General features: G+C 53.7%; 1 protein-coding gene across 1 annotated transcript in view; it reads left to right on the top strand.

Moving 5' to 3' along the window:
* The window catches only part of LOC149364759 (zinc finger protein basonuclin-2-like), a 202,009-nt gene extending 184,562 nt beyond the window's left edge, over positions 1–17,447 (top strand). The window contains exon 5 of the mRNA XM_089568752.1: positions 13,597–17,447. Within this exon, the coding sequence (XP_089424878.1) occupies positions 13,597–16,506 (2,910 nt within the window). The 3' untranslated portion in view covers positions 16,507–17,447. The remainder of the gene's footprint in view (positions 1–13,596) is intronic.
* Positions 17,448–20,231: the final 2,784 nt, after the last annotated feature.

Here is a 20,231-nt window from a genome sequence, read left to right as displayed (position 1 = left end):
TGTGGCCCAGCAAATTTTGGCTATCTCGACGAGTTAGGTTCACTGGAGAGGTTGCTGTGCCTGCAAGCTTCTCAAACCGCACGTATTTTGGCGCGATGTAGGCGAAATTTGTTGGGCCACAGCGACGAGGATAATCGCTTTCTCGAAATTCTAAAAACGGATATGGACATTACTTACGGTGGGCTACATGCCTCTCAATAATTAAGGAGCCCAACGGTAATAGTTTAAAAGTTAACTATTAAATATTGGTTAACAAGCCTGCTAGTTAGCACGTCTTAGCTGCATTATGATGTACTACATCTCACAATGCTATGCCAGAAAAAGCGCTCATCTAATTCAAATAGCTTATTTTTAAAAATTGCAGAAAGTCTTAGGTGAAACACCCTGTATATATACCCGCATTCAACCAGTTATTATACTCCACACGTTCAGATTTAGTGAATAAGCAACAACGAAATTAGTTCTTGTGTGCAAATTCACTGTTCCCTTTCATTTTGGAGATGTGTATGTCACACAGTGTGTACGACGGAGTAGCTCCATTTTCTCATGTTGATGTCGATGTCGTGACCTGATACATGTCTGAATCGGTGATCTGCGCAATCCTTATGATCTGTTTAGGTAGGCTTCAGCTTAATATGCTTTGGATACAATGTAGAGGTATCTGCACTGAAATAGGTTTGTTAGAAAAGAAAAGACGATATTTACACGCAGAAATGCGATGTAGAAAAGAAAGCTCCCCAGCAATCGGCCCTTACCAGCCCTTCTCCCCTGCTCCCCGCTGCACACACACGCAGGCACTTCAGCCCGCGGCTAACAGCCCCCAAACCTTATAGAATTCGCGTCGATCTTAAACTGCCGGACTACGGCGCCATATACTGACCGCGGACGCGAACTTCCCCGCGTGCCCTTTTCGTTGCCCTTGGCGGTCGCTAGCGTCGCGTGTGCAGGCGGGCGGCCACGGTCTCGAGACGCGGGACACATGTGCTTGACCGAAGTAAAAGTCGCTGTGCTCTATTGGTGTTTCAAAGTCACCTGCGGGTTGGGTCGAGAGAGCTTTCAAATTCCAGGGCGCTAACATGAGGAAGCGGACTTTGTCGTACGTAGCCATTTTGTATCCAGTGCCAGAAGGCAGTGAAGTGCTATACTTTTCATATCTCAGGCTTCTTCACACTCTCGTCGGATGAGCGTTGTCTATAGAGGAGCTCCAAGCCTTCATTTTGCCATCATGTGTCTTTCTTCTTTTTAGTCCATGCTATAGGGCAGGGGTTGGGCAGTTGTTTTTTGTTGTTTCTTGATAATCACAAAGTGAACAAGGCAGGGGAAATCCTGCAGGGTGCTTGCCAACGTTTCGACAAGAGGGCTTGCCTTGTCTTCGTTTCCCAACGTTTCCACACGAGGACTTGTATCGTCTGACAGACGACAAACGAAAACAAGTCCTCTTGTCGAAACGCTGGCAAGCACCCTGCAGGCTTTCCCCTGCCTTGTTCACTTTGTGATTGCCTTCTTTTGAGCTGCATGTGTTTCTTTATTTAATTGATTGGGTATAATATATATCTGTAGTACGTAGGGCATACGTAGTTAAGCTAATACATTTTCTCCAGTCTGTGCAGCTAGCAGGATTCTAGTCATGCTCATGGACGAAAAGAAGCTTCTTAACGTCGGCTAATCGTCTCTTGCGTGTGGCATTGTGTTCCAACTCTCTCGCCTGGAGTGCATGCTATAGAGGAGCGTCAACTCGAGGGCCGTTAGTTTATGTGTAGCTAATGAAACAAGCACATGAAGCGACGGAGAGGCCAAAGGGGACATAGCACTCTTTGTGCCCCTGTCTTTGTTTTCGTTTATTGTCAATTATTGTCAACATTATATGCTGTAGGCCGTTCTTGCGGCATTTGTAAGAGAGGAAAAATAAAATGTATTGGCTTGTTTCCATGACATTTTAACTATGCGCGATTGCGCCGGCTGGAATGGTGCACTTTATTTGGGGGCCGCAAGCGGTGTTCCTCCTCTCCTGAAGCCATGTACCGCCTGTCGCCACTGTTGCACGAAGCTCCTCGGCTGCACTGTCGCGCGTCCAACAGAGGGCGTCGTCATTCACGCAGTGACGCCTCAGTTTTTCTGAACGCTCTTTCCTTCAAGAGCAAGCACACACACGCATAGAGAAAAGAGTAACCCTTTTGCTCCTGCTGCTTCTGCACCCTCGGCGCGACAGCACGCCGATGGCCGTACTTACCACCCCAGTGTGAAACCGGTAATGAAGCATTTCCGGGGAAGACCCCGGTCGGCCGATCGGCGTCTTTGTTCAACCCCGGGTCGGTGGTGCCGACTGCGCCGCAGACGCCCGCATTGTTCAGTCCGGAACCGACTGTCGTCGTCCGCGGAGGGAAGCGCCGCTCCTCCGACCAGGCGCAAAAACAACGGCGCGTGGAAGCGAGGCGCGCGCAGCGCTGCTTCGGAAATTGTAATAAAGATGTCCGCAGAGGCGTCGCGCCGTTGCTCCTAACGAGCCCCATCCGAGCAGCCATAAATAACGGGTCTGGCTCAGCAGCAGAAACAGCAGCAGTACGCGCGCCTTCCGGCCTCGTTTGCTGCAGGACCCCTTTGCTCCCCGCGCTAAGCTTTGCTTTTTCCCGCTTCACCCCACCCCGCTGCTGGGCCTCTTGTTTTCGTTCATTGTCTCTCGATCACGACCCTCGCGGCGCGGATCTCGGGGCTCAGCGGCCTCAGCTGGCGAGGCCATTAGGAGACAAGCGTCCCCGAGGGAGAGTATATGGCAACGTTTGTTTCGTGTGCAGCGAGAAAGAGTGCCTGCCCCACGCAGCTTGGGCCGCTGCGCCACGTACGAGTCGTGTGCACGGTGCTTCGGAGTTGTCACTCCGTGGGAGGCAGTGATTTCCGCAGCAGCAGGATTCGGGATCTACGACAGAGAATGTGTGCTACTGGGGACGTTGGAATGAGGGGAAAAGGCGTATTCATACTTCCCACCGATTCCTTTTAGTTCTTCTAAACCATCCTTTTATACGATCAGGACATATCACGAGGACCATCGAGCGACATGTGGAATTGGAACGAATACACTTCGGCGTGTGTCAGTTCCTTGCCCCGCACCCGCTATTCTTTATATATTCTTTATATATATTCTTTATATTCTTTATATTCGTTTATATAAAGAACTTAAAGCGGTCGTCGCGGAGGGACAGATCTGCGGGACTACCTGCCGACAGAAGCTACACAGGGTCTGTAAGATCCCGGTAGACCCTGGCAGCAGCCCGTGGTGTACCACATTCGTTTATGCGCGGCCGTCAGAAGCGCCATGCGCTGGAGAAAGGGCACTGATGCCACTTCAACCACAGCGATACGGCGTTCCTGAGCGTGCATGGAATTCCAGCGGACATCATCCAGCCCCCAAAGTGCTTGTATACTTTCTGCCATACCCAGTGGGGGAAGAGGGGTCGTCAAGCAGCATGTACATCGGCGAGGAATGAGAGTCGGGATGTGTCCACCGCCCTCGTATGCCCTCCCTCTGACCTCTACGAGCCGTGGCAAGACGCGTTGCCCCCGTCTCGCTGCCTGGTCGCAGCAGCAGCCCCCGCTTTCAGGCGGCAGTCCATCCCGGAACCGCAGGATGGGACAACAAAGAGGACAGCTGAGACGCCGTAATGACAGACGCTGGCCGACGCCGCGTAATAGCATCAGGGGCCATTGTGCCGCCACCACCACCACTTCGGACCCTTCACCGCCGCGGGGAGGGCGGGGGGAGGGCATGTTTCAACAAAGCGGGCGCGCGTTGTCCCCCCGCCTCAGCGACGACGGCTTCGTGCCTTCGGCGAACGACAACCGATGATGACTGCGGCGGCGGCAGTCCTGGCAGGGGAGGGTCCCCCGTGCCCGCGGCGCGATTATCGGAGGAGGCCGCTCCGATCGGCACCGACGCCTTTTGTCTTGGCGACAGCGCGCGGCGGCGGCGGCGCGGTTGTTTGCGCAGGCCGTGTGATCCGGCCGCGCGTCGCGCCGCTTCAGCGTCGGCGGTTGCGCCATGTCCTCCGAGCTGCTTTTCGGCTCGCCGTAAATGCCCGATTCGTGACGGAACCATCAGCGTTCTGCGATCGCACCCCCTCCTCGCAGTGCGCTGGTGGCGTGCACAGCGCACCGGTCGTTGCGGTGTCATCACGACATGGTTTTGACACAGCGCCGGTTTGTCCCTGTGTGCGCCGCTTCTTTCTTTTTAACCGTTCGCCTGTGTCGACGACCCGCTCGCCGTGGTGGTGGCGGTGGTTTCACTGAGGGATCTTACGCACACCCGCCTCGCGGGCACGCAGCGCGTGATGTCATGTCGGCGGATTCACTTAGTGGACACCGGCCTGCCATTGACCTGTGTCGAAATGGAGCGAGGCAGGCCACCGCGCCGCGTCCAGTCGTGCCCGGCGGTCTCGATACGCTCGCGCGAGGAAGCGATTCGGAACTGTGTGGACAGCGCGCATGGAGAGAGGTGTGAACGCAGCTTCCAACGTGTAGCAAGGCGTCCGGTCATTTCCGATCATTTCGATGAGAGGAGCAGGTTTCGGACTGCTCTCTTCTTTAACCACCGCCGCTGATGCTGCGTCCGGAGCCGATACTACGGTAGAAGGCGAGTGACGTTGAGTGCAACTGTACATCTACTGGGCTACGGACGACTATAGTTTGCCACATTGCTGCGAAAATCACCTCTACCGTGGATGAGACGGTTGAAACGGTCCCACAGTGCATACTCGTGCTAAGCAAGTGGCTCTACCAGCCACGTGTCTGCCATGCATACACGTGCACTGTTTGCAGTGTCCATGACCCCGAATGCTCATCGAAGCGCGCAGAGACTGCGGCTGCAAACGCACAAAGGAGAACACATGTTACGCGCAGTGGTGGTTTCTTGTCGGTTGAAACGTCTTCGAGGAATGCATGGTGGAAATATTTACTTCTGTAAGCCAAATTCTGACTGGGTAATGGGATAGGTTCAAGCCTGGTTCGAGTTAGCATCCGAAATACTATAGGTGTTCAGGCCTGAGAACTTTTTTACGTAAACTGCGGCTCGATTTTACGGATAGCCCTTTCATTTTGTAGCCGCTTCCTCCGCGGTGTTTCACGAATGGCTTTCGGTAGTGTTCTCGCCGAAATATGTCCATATCTTGCTTGGCTTGGGTTATACAGCGCATTTCTTGGTCCTGCCTGCACAAGGACCGACAGCGACGCGTCGCTGAAGGCCGGACCGAGTATAAATGATTCCGAAACGTACTGTTGTTTGGAAGGGTGTTATTCGCTCTGTACGTTATTGAGAGCTGGGCCGGATATTCCGCCCCTTAGTTGTCTCTGCCTCTACTCGTTCAGTGTTGAGGATTTTACGGTGCTTTTCCTCGGTCTTTTTATCCTTCGTTAGGCCGAGCACGCGTCCTTTTCGTGTAGCGGCCCCGTGTTTGGAGGCAAGGAATGGCGCGCCCCTCTCCGCTTGTCCAGCCGCTCTCGCAAAGCGAGCAGTGGTGGTGGTGGGGGGGTGCAAGGAAGGCGAGTCGTAAGAGGGGGGAGACGACGCACATCCGTGAGGAGCGCCGTCCTCCCCGAGGGGCCGGCCGCCGCGGGAGGGTTGGTGTCGCCATTGGCCCGTGCGGCGGCGGCGGCCACTGTCGCCTTCTTGCTCCGGCGACGTCGTGCTCCCCCCCTTTCCTTTCGCGCTGTCGCACACCTGGTCGCCCATTGGACGCATCGACCGGTCGACGGGAGGACGACCCGCGCGTCCTCGCCGCCGGCCGGCCGGGGGACCTGTCCAATGGCGGATGCGGCCTAAGAAAGACCACTGCATTTTTACTTCTTTCTTCTCCTGTGTGCTCAGTCGCTAAGAGGCAAAGATCAGGAAGGAGCAGTCTCAGACGCGCATGCGTCCGGCGCCCTGATTCGTTGGCTCGACCTGTAGGATCCCCTTCTGTGCCGACAATCGCAAGAGATACGAAAGCCGCTTCGACACTCTTCACGGACAGATGGGTATCGGTCGTTGTGCCGCGCCACTTCCCGATGCATTCACGGCCCACTGTCACTACGGCGGAGAAATTTTCGACCGTAATCGTAACGCCAGTCCTCCCCCCCTCCCCCTCTGCAGCCTGTGATCACCGCAATATCGACCTCAAGGCCCACCTACAAACAACCTCCCTCTCAGGCTCGTTCGATCGACTCGCTAACTTCTTTAGTTAGGACAGGCTTCGCAATATCGTTACTTCATTTCAGAGCAGCTTAAATGGTCTCGGCATACAGTGAAGCTGAGAGCTCAAGAAAAGCGTATAAGTAAGGAAAGTTGCTTGGCGACAGCTATCACTTCAGGCACGATGGATGCTACATTGTTAAGTGGTAGCAACCAATACTCAGTTTACGAACAATGACAAAAAATTGAATAAATGGGAGCACGGTGATTATTTATGCAGCCGTCGCTACTTAGTGCACATACATTCTCTCGCTTGTTCTTTCGAGCACCTATTCTCCTCTCCCTTCCATCCCAGTGAGGGTGTCATCTCGAGAGGAGCCTTCAATTGGACTAGGGGTCTACCTGGTAGGAACGTATATATCGACGTTAAATTTTTATTCCTTACCATGAGCGCATATATATGCTGGCCCTTCTCTGGGGCGTCGCATAAATGTTGGCGTGCCGCGGTGCAAAGGCACCGCCGCCGACCTGCAGTGCACTTGTGTACGCGTCGCTCGTGACACTGCGTTCAGCCGTCCACTCCCTTACATACGCTGAGTCGTGTCCTTCCGTACGGCGCTACACCAGAGGCTGCTGTCGCGGCCCGCCTCAGCAGAGCGGCGCTTCCCGCGAATGCAACGCCAGAACGATCGTCGGGGGTGGGCGCCCCCCTTTGAAGGGCCTCTTTTGCGCCATATATCCGAACACGACGCGAGCCATCACGCGCGTCAGCTGCGGCTCTCGGGAAAAGGTCGCGCCACTCACTGTCCGCTGCTGCCGCGGAGAGGGCAGCTGCCGCAACGCGGGGACTCGGCCTGGTGTAGTACACGCGGAGGCGGTCGTCGCGCACAAAAGCCTCTCCCGGCGTGCTGTCCTGCGGCGCGTCGAGTCAGCGTCGAGCCGCAGCCAGGCGTCCATTCGGCGGCGTCCATTCCGCGGCGGCGGCCCTAAGGAGCGCGACACGCTCGGGACATTAGCTTTTGTCCCGCAAATGGGCCAACAAGACCGGCTTTCTCACCACCCGCGCGCGCGCGCCCGCCCGGTCGTGAGTGGCGGCGGAAGCGTCCGCCGCCAAGATCGTCGTTAAAAGGGACACGCGTGGTGCTGTACAGGTGTTGGGGGAAGGTAACGGGGCCATGGCTGAGCAGTCTTTTGGCCCGTCTCGCCGAGCGCACGCTCTGGGCGGCGGTGCGTGGTATACGGAGCGGTCGGGCCATTTCGCTACCTGCGACACACACCGCGGCGGTGCCGGCGCTGGCGTTTTGGCGCGCAGAAACGCCATTCAATGCTAATGCGCGCTGAGCAAGCAACCTGAACATCCAAGGTCCCTACGGCGCTTTCGTGTACTGTTCGACGTCTTCGCATTGCTGCATGGGGCACTGAGCGACACCTTGTGCGCGTAGCGGTGGTTTCAGAGGAGGCAGCGCCGAACGACTCCTGTTGAGAACATTAGAGAACCGCAGGAGGTCGAAATTTAAGTAGTCCTCCGCTGCGGCGTGCCTTATAGCCTGAGTCGCTTGGGGACGTTAATCCCCTTAAAACTAAACTAATCCCGTTGCGAACATTCTCATGATGATAGTGCACGAACGCGCACTGTCAGTGAACTCGACCTGCAGCATAAATCGAAATATCAACAAATTGCCGGTAAATTTTTTGACTCGCCGTATATGAGCGCGTCCGATGATTTACCTGCTTCCCATAGGAGTGTGGACTGCGGTTTGGAAGCGGACTGCGTGCAGCTGAATGCTGAAGCATTTGTACGTGAAGGAACTCCTTTGTGCCCCCTATAGATACCACTGCTGAAAATCATCGCCAAAGTTTTAAACAGTGTATTATTCTTATTATTACTGTGCCCGTCTGGGAACACCGCACAGTTCACGTTGCGATCGAGACAATATTACAGTTCGCATTCACCGTGCGTATAGACTACAGAGTAAATCTGTATAGTTTTGTGAAAATTTTTATCAAAGTTAGGCTTTATAAAACTTGTAATCTTTTTGCTTACCCTTATTGATATAGTCATAATAGCCATATAGGCATGCTGTAACAGCGTCGTTCCCGCTTCTAGTTGTTGCTATAGCCTCGTTCGACGAGCAAGCCATGAGCATAATTTGGTCGAACGGCCACACCGGTCAGGCAATGGTCAAGGGTTAGGGTTAGAGCCAGGGACGAACTTTTAACGGTATTATGTTTGGAGAAGCTGAGTAGTTATTGGTAATGGTAATTATTCCTGACACTATATGCTATATGATACTAAACGATCGAGTATCTTCATTATATCAGCAAGTAATGACTCCCCTTGCAGTAAATTGTACGACGCTTCCCTAACAAAATTAATTTTAGTCCAATGTATGTGAGGGTAATTACTATTCGGAAGAGTAATTACTCTTTAGCATTTACCCGGACCCCATGTACGTGCAATTGTTGCCTACACACTGGACATTAACTGGCGATGGTCAGAGTACGGAGTAAAGTACTTGACAGTACAGGCGATGGATAAAGGTTCAGGTCCCGGCCCAGGGTGAATTTTTTTTCAACTGTAATGATCGCAGGAAAGCTGTGTAGCTTTCCGTTTTGCTACATTAGCCGTGTGGCTGCGCTCGGCTGGGCGTTGATGAGTAATCACACCTTTGATTTAAAACCAACGTTGTTGAATAGAAGACAATGGCTTACGAAATGCAATTAGGGCGCATTCTTTTTTCCAGGTCATTAGGAGGCTCTCAAGGCGTCCTATCGCGTATATATGCAAAATCAACTTGATCGGTATCCTTTGTATTCAAAGCAGTAGCCCTCGTGACCGCAATGAGTGAGGCATTGTGAAGCTGTGTCTGGAGGTCGCTGCTTCTCTCCCGTTTTATCAGCGCATAACTTGGCCGTTATACCTTATAACTAACGTGGACGCAGCATTCACCGCGCGAAAACATATAAACAATATTCCGTACCGCAGCTTCAGCATCTTAGGGTCTGCATCTTCTCAATTTTATGCTTTTTCGCTTTTCGAAAGCATCGATGCTACATGCCTCCCTCCCTCGCTTTCTTTCTTTCTTTCTTTCTTTCTTTCTTTCTTTCTTTCTTTCTTTCTTTCTTTCTTTCTTTCTTTCTTTCTTTCTTTCTTTCTTTCGTTCGTTCGTTCGTTCGTTCCTTCGTTCGTTCTTTCGTTCCTGCTCTCCTCGTTCACAACTAAGCAATACTTCACGCATCACTCTGTAAATTAAATCCTGCTAAGGAAGGTTCCAGCATTTTGATTCCAACAAACGCTTACAGAGCATACAACGCTAATATCGAGCGTTAACGGATAGATTTAAATTGCAAAAGTGATGAGTTTAGATTTCCGGCGTAGCAAACAGGACCCCCCTTCTCGACTGGTGTTCTGTGCATGCGTCTTGAATTCATTCTCGAGCAGTCTCTGTATATGCGCTGTTACAGTGCGCCAGACCTATTACGGCGATTAAATTTCGCCACTGAAATGACGCAATGTCTTTCCTGTAGACACGAAAACAAGTTCTGTTTCATTATGTCGTGTTTTTTGAGGACGGCGATCAACAGCTCCACAGTAAACCCGGGCTAGCTGTAACGAGACTCTGCTGCGTGTTAGATGTGCCCTCTTGTCGTAATTAAGCTAACCGAGGGAAGAGGTCTCGCCACGCGCTCGACGCAACACAATACGACCAGCTGCGGGAAGACGCAAGTGTTGAGGACGCAGTGAATGGAAACTCGGCACCGGTTCCAGCCGTTGGCAGCCGAGCAACAATAGAAAGTGTGCCGCGAAGCCTGTGTCTCCATATCGCCGTCGCCAGGTGCCGATTGTATTAAATTAGAAAAGAAAAAAATTGAGAAAAGAGAAGACGAAAGGGAGTCGTTAATTAGGCGTCGTGTTTCCTTTCATGCATACATCCAGCGTGCGTTTTTTACAGCTCTAACATACAGGCGCAATTTCAGTTTAGGACTTTTTTGTTCGTTGCAGCGGACAGTTGTGCTGACGAGACAATCACGCTTGCCGCATGGACGCATTTGAACTGTATTCATACACCTGTATATGTTGGCTGTCACTATATATTTGGATGGGTTAATACGTTAACGTTTGATCGACATACAGGGATAGGCGCAGTGCTCCCATTTTTATACGCAGTTTATATATGAAAGTGGTCAGCCGTAGTTGAGGGGAGCGAGTACTGGTTCCTACAAAGACCCAGAGTTTTTCTGGTGCCACAGAAACCCCTGTGTTCCAAGTCTTTAACACCGCACGCGACGGTATAGCCATATAGAATCGCCGTAAGCGGGAAAAGGAATGGGCTGATCTGGCCGCCCCGCCATTAGTAATGACGAAGTCAGAATGCGCACTACAGTAATTATTCAAGCGTGCACAGATGGGGTGGTCTCGAACACAAGGCAGCAGGTTGTCAATATATCAGACTCTAGGTCGGATACTTTCCAGACACACCTGAATGCCAACCCGTGTCGGATAGGGCCGATCGAAGGAGACTGCATGTGTAAGAAGCACTCCTTTTCCTAACTTCCTTTCTTGTGGACTAGTTCATACAGACGTTTGCTTACTTGAACCCGCGCACACGGTTTTTTGTACAGTATGCGTCATACCTAGGAATGAAAATGAAAAACGAAAATTGGTTTCAGGAAAGGAAATGGCGCAGTAACTGTCTCACATATCTCGGTGGTCAACCGAACCGCGCCGTAAGGGAAGGGATAAAGGAGGGAGTGAAAGAAGAAAGGAAGAACGAGAAAAATGAGAACTAGAGAGAGCTAGAGTGAACAAGAGTTAGTAGGTTTCACCGTGAAGCCAAAATAAAATAAAATAAAGCAGTGGGCTCGAAACGAGAAGCCTGAAGCTGTGCTCCTGTTTTGCGTTGAAACCTACTTCGCGTGAAGAGCCGGTTTAAACATTTTTGCGTGTTCCCCCTAAGCATGAGACATACTGTGTACGTAATCTCGCTACACGGATTAGGCAAATGGTCCAAATTGTGAACTTCTCGCGAGGATACAGCCTATGCGAGACAAGATCCAAGAGATTCAAGCCACGGAGCAAGGATTCATCCGTTACGGAAGCAGGGGCCGATCCTGAAGGCAGGCTCAGCTCCGCCAGAAACACGTACTATTTAACCTAACGGCTGTTATGGCCATGGGCGAAGTGACGCATTCGCTTCTTGTCAGCTTAGTGGACGTCGACTTATCGGGCAGTCTTGCAGGAACGTCTACCTTTTTTGAGTGCAATACAACGCGCTGTCAAGAAAAGGCAAATTCGAGTGGTGGCTGCTCTCCAAGGTTATCATCACTGCGCGCAAAAAAAGCGCAACGCCACCGCTAAGACAGGGGCACCAACTCTGCTAACGCGGTCATTTATTTGCATACTGAGATACGTTTCAACGGACACCCTGGAATAGAGACTTCCGACTCATCTTTCTCCCTTCACGCATGCCACGTGCATCCGTCCGCGCTCTCCGGGCAAGGAACGTGCTGCTCTGAATACACATTTAAACATTCACGGTTATCCCCACCAGCAGGATGGCGCGACGCACTTGAAAGCTAAGACTTTGTATATTGCGACCGCGAAGCGCGTGCGCAAGGGGGTGAAAGTTGGAGGGGGTGTCGAAGAGGACGAAAGAAAGCTCTGCGTATATAATACTGCGTCCGCACCGAAGAGTGCACGTGCTGGGCGAAGACGGCGCGTGGCCTAGCAGCAAAGCATGCACCGAGGCTTGCGCGACCCAACCGAGCAGCAGCAGCGCGGTCGCCCTTTTCCCCCGCGGCCCACAGGCGACATCTGGGGCGCGCTGACAACGGCTCGTGTATACACTGCCGCGGACGCACGCGCCTGTTTCCAACTCGCCCGTGGTGTGTCGGCGCATATTTGGGCTACGTGCGAGGGCCCCGTCCGGCCGCGGCGCGTGTATTTGGAGAAGAGGGCCAGCTCTTATCAACACAAAGCGGCTGCGCGTTGCATGGGGACGAGAAGAAGACGACGACGAGATGCTGCGCGGCTATTTCGAGCCTCGCTGGCTCGCTCGCGCAAGCACCGCCGCCACCACCACCAGCGGCGGCGGCAGCAGCCCGGGCCGCCGCCGCCGCGTACACGATTTACGACGGGGGGTTTGTGCTCGGGGTCTTCGAGGAGAGCCTGTGCTCTGTCTCGCCGGCCGTCGTCACGCCCGCGCAAATAAACAGCGGGTCCGCGCGCGCCGCCGCCGCTGCGCTGCCCCGGCGTGTGTCGTCGTCCGCACACGCGCGCGCGCTGGATAAACTCCGCGCCGGGGGTTAAACAAAGCCTTTGTCACCGGCGCGTGCGGCGTGGCAGCAGAGGGGCTTCCGGTCCGACGCTGGCCGTCGCTGCGTGCAAGAACCCCCCCTTCTTCCCCCTTTGGCTCCCCTTGGAGACCGCGGCCGTGTTTGGACGCGTGCCGTGGCCATCGGCGTCGGGCGCGGCGGGGTATCGGCGCTCTCAACTGGCCGTCGCCTTGCAGCCCTCCCCACAACCCTCCGCTCCAGCCCCGTTATTTTCTATAACGGTCTCTGGTATACCGGACGTCTCCGGAATTCCTTTCGCAGATTTTGGTTCCAGGCACAGCGTGCGTGTGTGGTGGAGAGAGAGGGTTAATTGTACACACAGCAGTGCTTGATTCTACAGTGTACGGGATTGTGTCGTCACGTCTTCCTTGGCCGCCGACGTTCGTCGTATGGTGGAAACAAACTCGGCTTCAAGGAGTGCGGAGCCAGAAACTGCCTCTTTCGGGATGTTGCCACCGTGCACTATCTGGCGTCAGAGCCGCTTGGAATGAGCGGCGAAGAGAATAAGAACAGAAGCACAAGTAAAAGCGAGAGGCTATAACTGTAGAGCGTGGACTGCAACACTCATTTGTTATTTTGCAAGGAGGTTGTGTACAATGTGCAACTGTTTCAGGATCGGAGAGAAAGCGGCCTTCGTTCTACGCTCCGCTGCAGACAATATCTCGTTAGGGAGGCTCAACTGAACCGCTGCGTCTTTGCACTGTAGCGCTAACAGGCCGAACTCTATTTGTAAAAAAAAAAAAAATGCTTCTAAAGCATAGCGTATTGTATACAGGGTTCGCAGCAACGGCCTTTTTCTTTCTTATTTCTGCTGTTCCTTGTGAAGGCTTGACCCTTCGTTCATCTTATTCTAGCTAGTTAAACCTTGAACGCTGGCTGCGTCCATTAAGCATTGGCAGGATTCACATGTAGTTAATTAACAAGGTAGAAACACCGTGAACTCTGTTATAGACAGACATATGTAGTGATAAAAGAAGTACTTCATATGGAACCGGTAATGAGGATGGAGAGGGTCATATATCCACGCCATATATGTAGCGTTTGCCTGCTCTGGGCGTGCCTCGGATCGGTTGTTGACGGCTTGTGCTCTTCCCGTCTCGCAGGATACGCACGGCATCGTCTTGGAGCGCTGGAGCCTGGCGAGTCGCGACGAGGAGCCGACGATCATGCAGCAGTTCCTGCGGTTCGCCGAGACCCGCGCCCTGGCCCACCACTTCCTCACCAGCGACGCCGCCCCGCTGGCGAGTCCCGCCGCCGACGGTCCGCCGGACTCGGACATCAAGAAGTTCCTGGAGCGCAGCTGTCGCTCCGGAGTCGTGCCCGCCAAGCCGTCTCTGTCGCTGTTCGGCGGCAAGTTTTCGTCTTCCGGCGACGCCTCCTCCCTGCTGGCCTCGCGGGGCACCATGGTCGTGAATCGGGGTGCGTCGCTGCGCCACCACCACCACCACCCACCGTCGAGTGTGAGCTCGGGACAGTCCGTGTCGCCTCCCGCTGTGGGTTGCTCGCCGGCGGCTAGTCCGCTGGCGGCGCTCTCCTCGTCGTCGCCGCTGAACAAGTTGCAAAGCATGCAGCCGTACGACTTCCGGCAAGCGGACCGCCGGCCCACAAGCCCCGACGCCGCCGCGGGCTGCGTCACGGACAGCGCCCGGGCTCCCGGGGCGACGCTGATGCAGGGTCACCACCATCATACTCAAAACAACAACAACAATAACAACAACAGTAGCAGCAGCCCCAAGACGCCGCTGTCGTCTCCCACACACAACCACAACAGTTTCACCGCACCGTACCCCAACCACAGCTCGGACCTGAGCCTGTCCGAGGGACTCTCGGACGACGAGGCGGGTGACGCCGGAGCCATCAACCTTTCGTTGGGTGTCGGTTCCATGGACTCCGTGTACGCGGCGCGCAAAGTGAAGCACCTCCGCAAGTCCGCGAACCCCATGAAGCGCCGCTGGAACCCGATGGTGTTGAGCACTCTCACCACTAACCCTGCCACTGGAAAGCGCAGGGTTCAGTGCCATGTGTGCCTAAAGACCTTCTGCGACAAGGGCGCCCTGAAGATCCACTTTAGCGCGGTGCACCTGCGAGAGATGCACAAGTGCACCGTGGAAGGGTGCAACATGATGTTCAGTTCGCGCAGGAGTCGAAACAGGCACAGCGCGAACCCCAACCCGAAGCTGCACACGCCCAACCTAAGGCGGAAGATCAGCCCACACGACGGAAGAACGGCGAATCCCTTCCCGCTGCTTCCGCCGTCAACGTTGCTCAACTTCAACAACGCCAGTGCGCCGGGCATTCTGCCGCCGTCGTCCCTTGCAAGTGCGCTTCACGACAAGCTTGGCGCTGTGCAGGAGAAGCTGGCGTCCCTCTGTTCGCCGCATACCGTGCTCGGGTCCAGCTGTCCGCTTCCGGGCGACAGCGCCCTGAGGCTCACCACGAGAAAGAGCAAGCAAGAGGACAGAGCGCCGTCGGCTGAGCAGCCGGACGACCGGTCGCCGCGTCGCAGGGACATGGGCAGCGTCAACCTTTCTTTGGGAAAAGAGGAGAAAGCCGTGGAGCCCCGGCCAAGCGTTGCTGTGCTAAGTGAAAACAAGGGAGTACGCAAGCGCAAGGCGCTAAATCCAACAAAGTGCGCCGCGGTCACCAGTGACGACGATCTGCAGTATGCCACTTCGGACGAGTCATCGAGCAACACGTACATTGACCACAATGGCCTCATGGAGGAGTCCAAGTCAGACGATGACATGGACGACGTGGACGATATCTCTACGGACGGCCAAGACGATTCCAAAGACTTCGATGTCGACGACGACCTCGACGACAAAGACACAGACGGCCACATGACGCCGTCCCCGCCGCCGATCAAGTTCAAAACCGAGCGCGAGGTTCCCCACTGGAACTTCGAAGTGGAGCAGGGCAAGATCGGTGGCATTGCAGCAACGATCAAGAAGGAAGAAGAGAAGCCAGAGACGATCCCGAGCAGCAACAGCGAACCGCGAACCTCCCCCGTCGCCCCCAAGAGGGACACCTCGGTCGAAGACTTGTCCACCAAGAAGGACGGGGAGAGGACGTCGCCGGCGGCGAGCATCAAGACGGAGGACATGGCTGAGAACCCGCTGCGGCACCTGGAGTCGCTGTCGCTGGGCGCCTTCGCGGGCCTCGTGCCCACGGCTCCGCGGAGCCTGTCCTCGGGCGGCGTGTCCTTCCACGCGCCCGGACTGGGCCTGGCCGACGTGCCACGCGACGTGCACGATCCGTGCCTCCGCGACTGCTCGCCGCCCTCGTCCGACCAGCACATGTCCTCGCTGCTGCCGGTGTACCGCGACGCTGCGCTCGTGGGTCCCGGGCTGGAGATTCCGGTGGACAAAGAAAATCCCCGGCGGTGCACAGCCTGCGGGAAGGTGTTCCAGAACCATTTCGGCGTGAAGACGCACTACCAGAACGTGCACCTGAAGCTGATGCACAAGTGCACAGTCGAAGGCTGCAACGCGGCCTTCCCGTCGAAGCGGAGCAGGGACCGCCATTCGGCGAACCTTAACCTCCACCGCAAGCTGCTGTCCACGTCGTCGTCAGAGAAGGGAGGCGCCTCCCCGTTCCTCGACAAGGCGCTGTTCCCGTACCCGCCGTCGGACTTCTTCACCAGACTCTACGACCCGCAGGGCCTGCCGCTCAACCTGGCCGACGTGTACCACAGGCTGCCCGAAGGGTTCGCGCTGCCGCCCAGCTTCGCCATGGGGCCCTTCCACCCGGGTGCGCTCCTGGGTCACCCGCACCCTTCGGCGACTGGCGGCGGCGGCGATGACGACGAGGAAGACTCGCGGCCCGACAGTCGCGGCGCCGAGTCGCCGGCCAGCTCCGGTGGCGTCGGGGGCGGAGGGGGCGACTCCCGAAGCGCCCCCAGCCCGCCGAGAGGCGTCCCGCACGACGACGAAGACATGGGCACCGCCACGGACAGGGAGGACCGGGCGTCTTCGCCCGTTGACGAGGCGCCGGTCGCGGTGGCGGCCACGTAACGTCGGCCCCTCAACGGTCGCGTTCCTCAGGACTGTAATGTAACGAGTGCGCGGCCCACACCCCTTCCCCTCGTTTTTTTTTCTTTTTATACCCCCTCCCCCTCCTTCCTGTACAGCACCGCGGGGCGACAGTATTCAGCATCTCTCATGTCCCACTCCGCGTCCCTCCACATCTCGTTCACGGTACAGATCGCGTGCTCACGGGGGCCCGTGCGTCGCTGTTAGGCTTACGTGAGGCGCCTTGCACTCCACCGGTGCGTTGTGGCGGTGATCATACATACACTGCCTGGGAAGCCGGTTCTTTTTCTTCTCTTTTTTTTGTTGATACGTCTGCCAGTTGCGAGTATTCTCTGGCCTTGGCCGTCCTGCGCAATTATGCTCCACCAACATGTCAATCGGTGCACATCGCGTTGATTCGCTGTTCTCACTTTTACTTTTTTTTCTGCAGTGCGAGGCATTTTCCTCCGTCTTACTTGTTAACGCTTGCGCCTCGCCGACAGCGACTGCGTCGCGCGGGCCCTCGTGACCACAAAACCAGTATAAACACACGCACATACACACCCACACACTTCATTTCGAGCGAGCCAACGCGAGAGGCTCTGTTCAAGCGTTCCGTAAACCAAATGCTCTTCGTGTGGTTTGTTAAGTGTGCGCGTTCACTGTATAGAAAACAAGAAAAACAACGGGCGCGGGACGCACGCCTCCCGAGCGCTGGGACTCCTCAAGGACTCCGAGTGTGTGCGCGTGGTTCTGCGCGGCGACAGTATCAAACCGTGTGTTTTTGTTGTCCGAATTCTGTTTTTAAATTATTTCCACGTGGCGGCAGGCGTCCTGTGTGCGCCGCCACGTTCACAAAACAAGATGAACCTGTTTCAAGCGAGACATTAAAAGTGAAAAACCTTGGGATGAACCCGATACCAAGGGACTTGCCAAAGTTGGAAGTCGTCTCTTTTCTTCGCGTCACTGGCGCATGGCGCCAAGGCAGGAAAGCGGGAAACTGCCTGCATACAACCGCCTTGAAGACAGAAAGAAAGAAAGAAAGAAGGAAAGAAAGAAAGAACGAAAAAGAGAGAGAGAAGGAAATAAATAACGGAAGGAAAGAAGAAAGGAATGAATAATTAAAGAAAGAAAGCGCTGACGCACAGGGAAACTACCATGCGCTCACGAAAGGAGCAAGTTGTGCAAAATCATTCGTGGTCTGATCGATTGACATTTTCGATGAGAAACAGTATAGAATGTGGTCACTGCAGAGACAGAGCATAATACCGATAGTGCAGGAGATTTGCGATGCAGTAATCGAATTAGGATCGAATTTAGTGCTCCTTTGATACACAGCCATTTTAAATCCCTATCGAGCTTGATCCTGTTCGGCGTCAAGCTGGTACCCGAAACGCTATCGAGACTGGAGAGCTGGTACACTGCTACCTCGTGCTTAAGAAACATACAAACTTAAAAAATGTCCAAACTGCTTGCTAGCGCATAATTCGAGAATTGTGCAGCAATAGTTTGATGAGAGGTCTTCTTCTTCACTGCAACTTCAAGTACAAATACAATGCGCTTAGCGCCTCCTGCCCTTATAAAACCAGTCTATAGGCTGTCTATCGACTTCTTTAGGATATATTGCCTTCCTATAGATATTTCCTTTTGTATATTCATAGTCTATAGTCTGTCTATCGAAAAAAGCCCACTAAAAATGTACGGCCATAAATCTATGGATTGTCTATAGACTGTCTATAGGATTTGTATTCGCTATAGACTGGTCTATATAGGATATGCCTATATAAAGTCTATAGACACAAGTAAATGGACAGTCTATAGACTACAGAAATTTTGTTATGGTGGTTTGTAGCAGCTCAACTTGTCGATCATGCTCGAGTCTGATCATGTAGCAGCGTTGTATGTCGAGCGCTCGAATCTTTAATCGGAGCACGCCCGATCAGTATAGTAAGCGCCCATGGGACAGCAGTAAAGGTTTCATCCTGATTTATTTTGGCTGTCAGAAATCTTTATAACACCACTAAGGTTGTGCATTGTCTAGGCCTCTCTAGGGAATTTAGTTTAAAGCTTTAAATGATCTTTGTGTTGCGGGAAAACATAATCTTGTGAATCCGGTTTGCGGTGGCACTGCCGCACAAGACTGAAAGCTACCAACAAACAGAAAATAAAAGTAAACGTATGGCACAAAAAGTGTGGCCTATGCAAATTGGGAGCAGCGCATCATGTCCAATTCCGGCGTGCTCTAACAAAATATGGTTGCCCAATAGCAAGAAATAGTCAATTTCATGCCTCAGAATGCTGAGTGATATCTCGTATCACTTCAGGCTTTGTATCTTGCCATGAGACGGACATAACTTACAACTGACGACATTCTCATTGCTCGCTATAGTCGGATACAATTCAAGAACGAAGCGATAAACGCCCCTCAAAGCAGCCCCTCAAATCAGTGGCGTTTACCGATTCGCCCCTCCCCCTTTACCGATTCTCCTTCTCTCCTCTTTGAACTATCCCCCTTGCTAGCATGAAATCGCGCTCGGCGGCGATGAATGGGGAATAACGACATCTTCATCGGTTTAATCGCTGCGTCATGAGAATCAGTCGACGCCATTGGCTTTAGGGCCTCCATAGAGGGGTATCTGCCGCTTCGTCCTTGAGTTGTATCCGACAACATAGATTTCAGTCTGTTTTTATTGTTTCGTCGAGCCAGCCGACGCAGATGTGCGCTGCGAACCACTCGGCAATTGCAACCAGTGGATTACCGACGTTTGCCGGCTTTCATTCTGATGGGTTCAGAGTTCGGAGATTTGTCCTCTAATGCCATTTTGTTATAAAAGGAGTTCTGAAGCACTCTTTGATCTTGGGAAGTAAACCATCCCAGTGGTTAGTTCATGTGCCGATGAAAGCTGGAACCAAATACCGCTGCTCAAAGCAACGAAGGGTTTCAGATCCGTCGAACGAATTTGTTTCCTAATTCCTGCCCCTTCCGAAGCACTGCCCTTTTCTAGTCCTACTGTGACGTCATTCCCATTTGTACCATGCCACGGCAGAGAGATGGCAGCTATTAGGCGAACAGCTATAGTCGGATACAACTGAAGAACTGAGCGGCTTTTCCCCTTCAAAGGACCCCTTTCCAGCTAATGGCGTCTGCCGATTCTCACGAGCCTGCTAGCTTGACAATGCAGGGAGCGGCGCCACAACGGAGAGGGGGGGGGTCTATCCCTGACCATAGATGGAAGGGATTATCTCCTTTCATCTACCACTCCCTGCTTTGTCACACTAGCAGGGTCATGAGAATTGGCCGACGCCATTGGCTGTAAGGGGGTCCTTTGATGGGGAATACCCACTTCGCTCTTGAGTGGTATCCGACAACTGTGTCGGTATAGGAGCGGAGCAGCAGAGCAGGCCGAACAAGGTGTACCAAAGGAGGCAAGACTGCGATTACGCAAGCGAAAGAAAAAAATTATGTATAAAACGCAGACGTGCGGCGGATAGAGTAGCATCGTGAGCACTGCCTCTCGGCGCCGGCGACGACGCGTGGCGTCCAGTGCAATGGGAATGGCAGGTATACACTCTAAACATGATTACGCCTATATGGGAGTAAAAAGTAAGTAAGCTATCCTCTTGCGCGCTTACTTTTATAAAAAGGGAGTGCGCTAGAGGACAGCTTATACTCCATTTTTACTCTTTTTTTTTGTTTAGAGTGTAGGGAGGGGAAGCCTTTGAAAAGG

This window comes from Amblyomma mixtum, chromosome 2 (assembly GCF_055824585.1).
Source record: "Amblyomma mixtum isolate Tamu chromosome 2, ASM5582458v1, whole genome shotgun sequence".
Taxonomy (NCBI): Eukaryota; Metazoa; Arthropoda; class Arachnida; order Ixodida; family Ixodidae; genus Amblyomma; species Amblyomma mixtum.
This window is presented reverse-complemented; position numbering and strand designations above follow the sequence as displayed.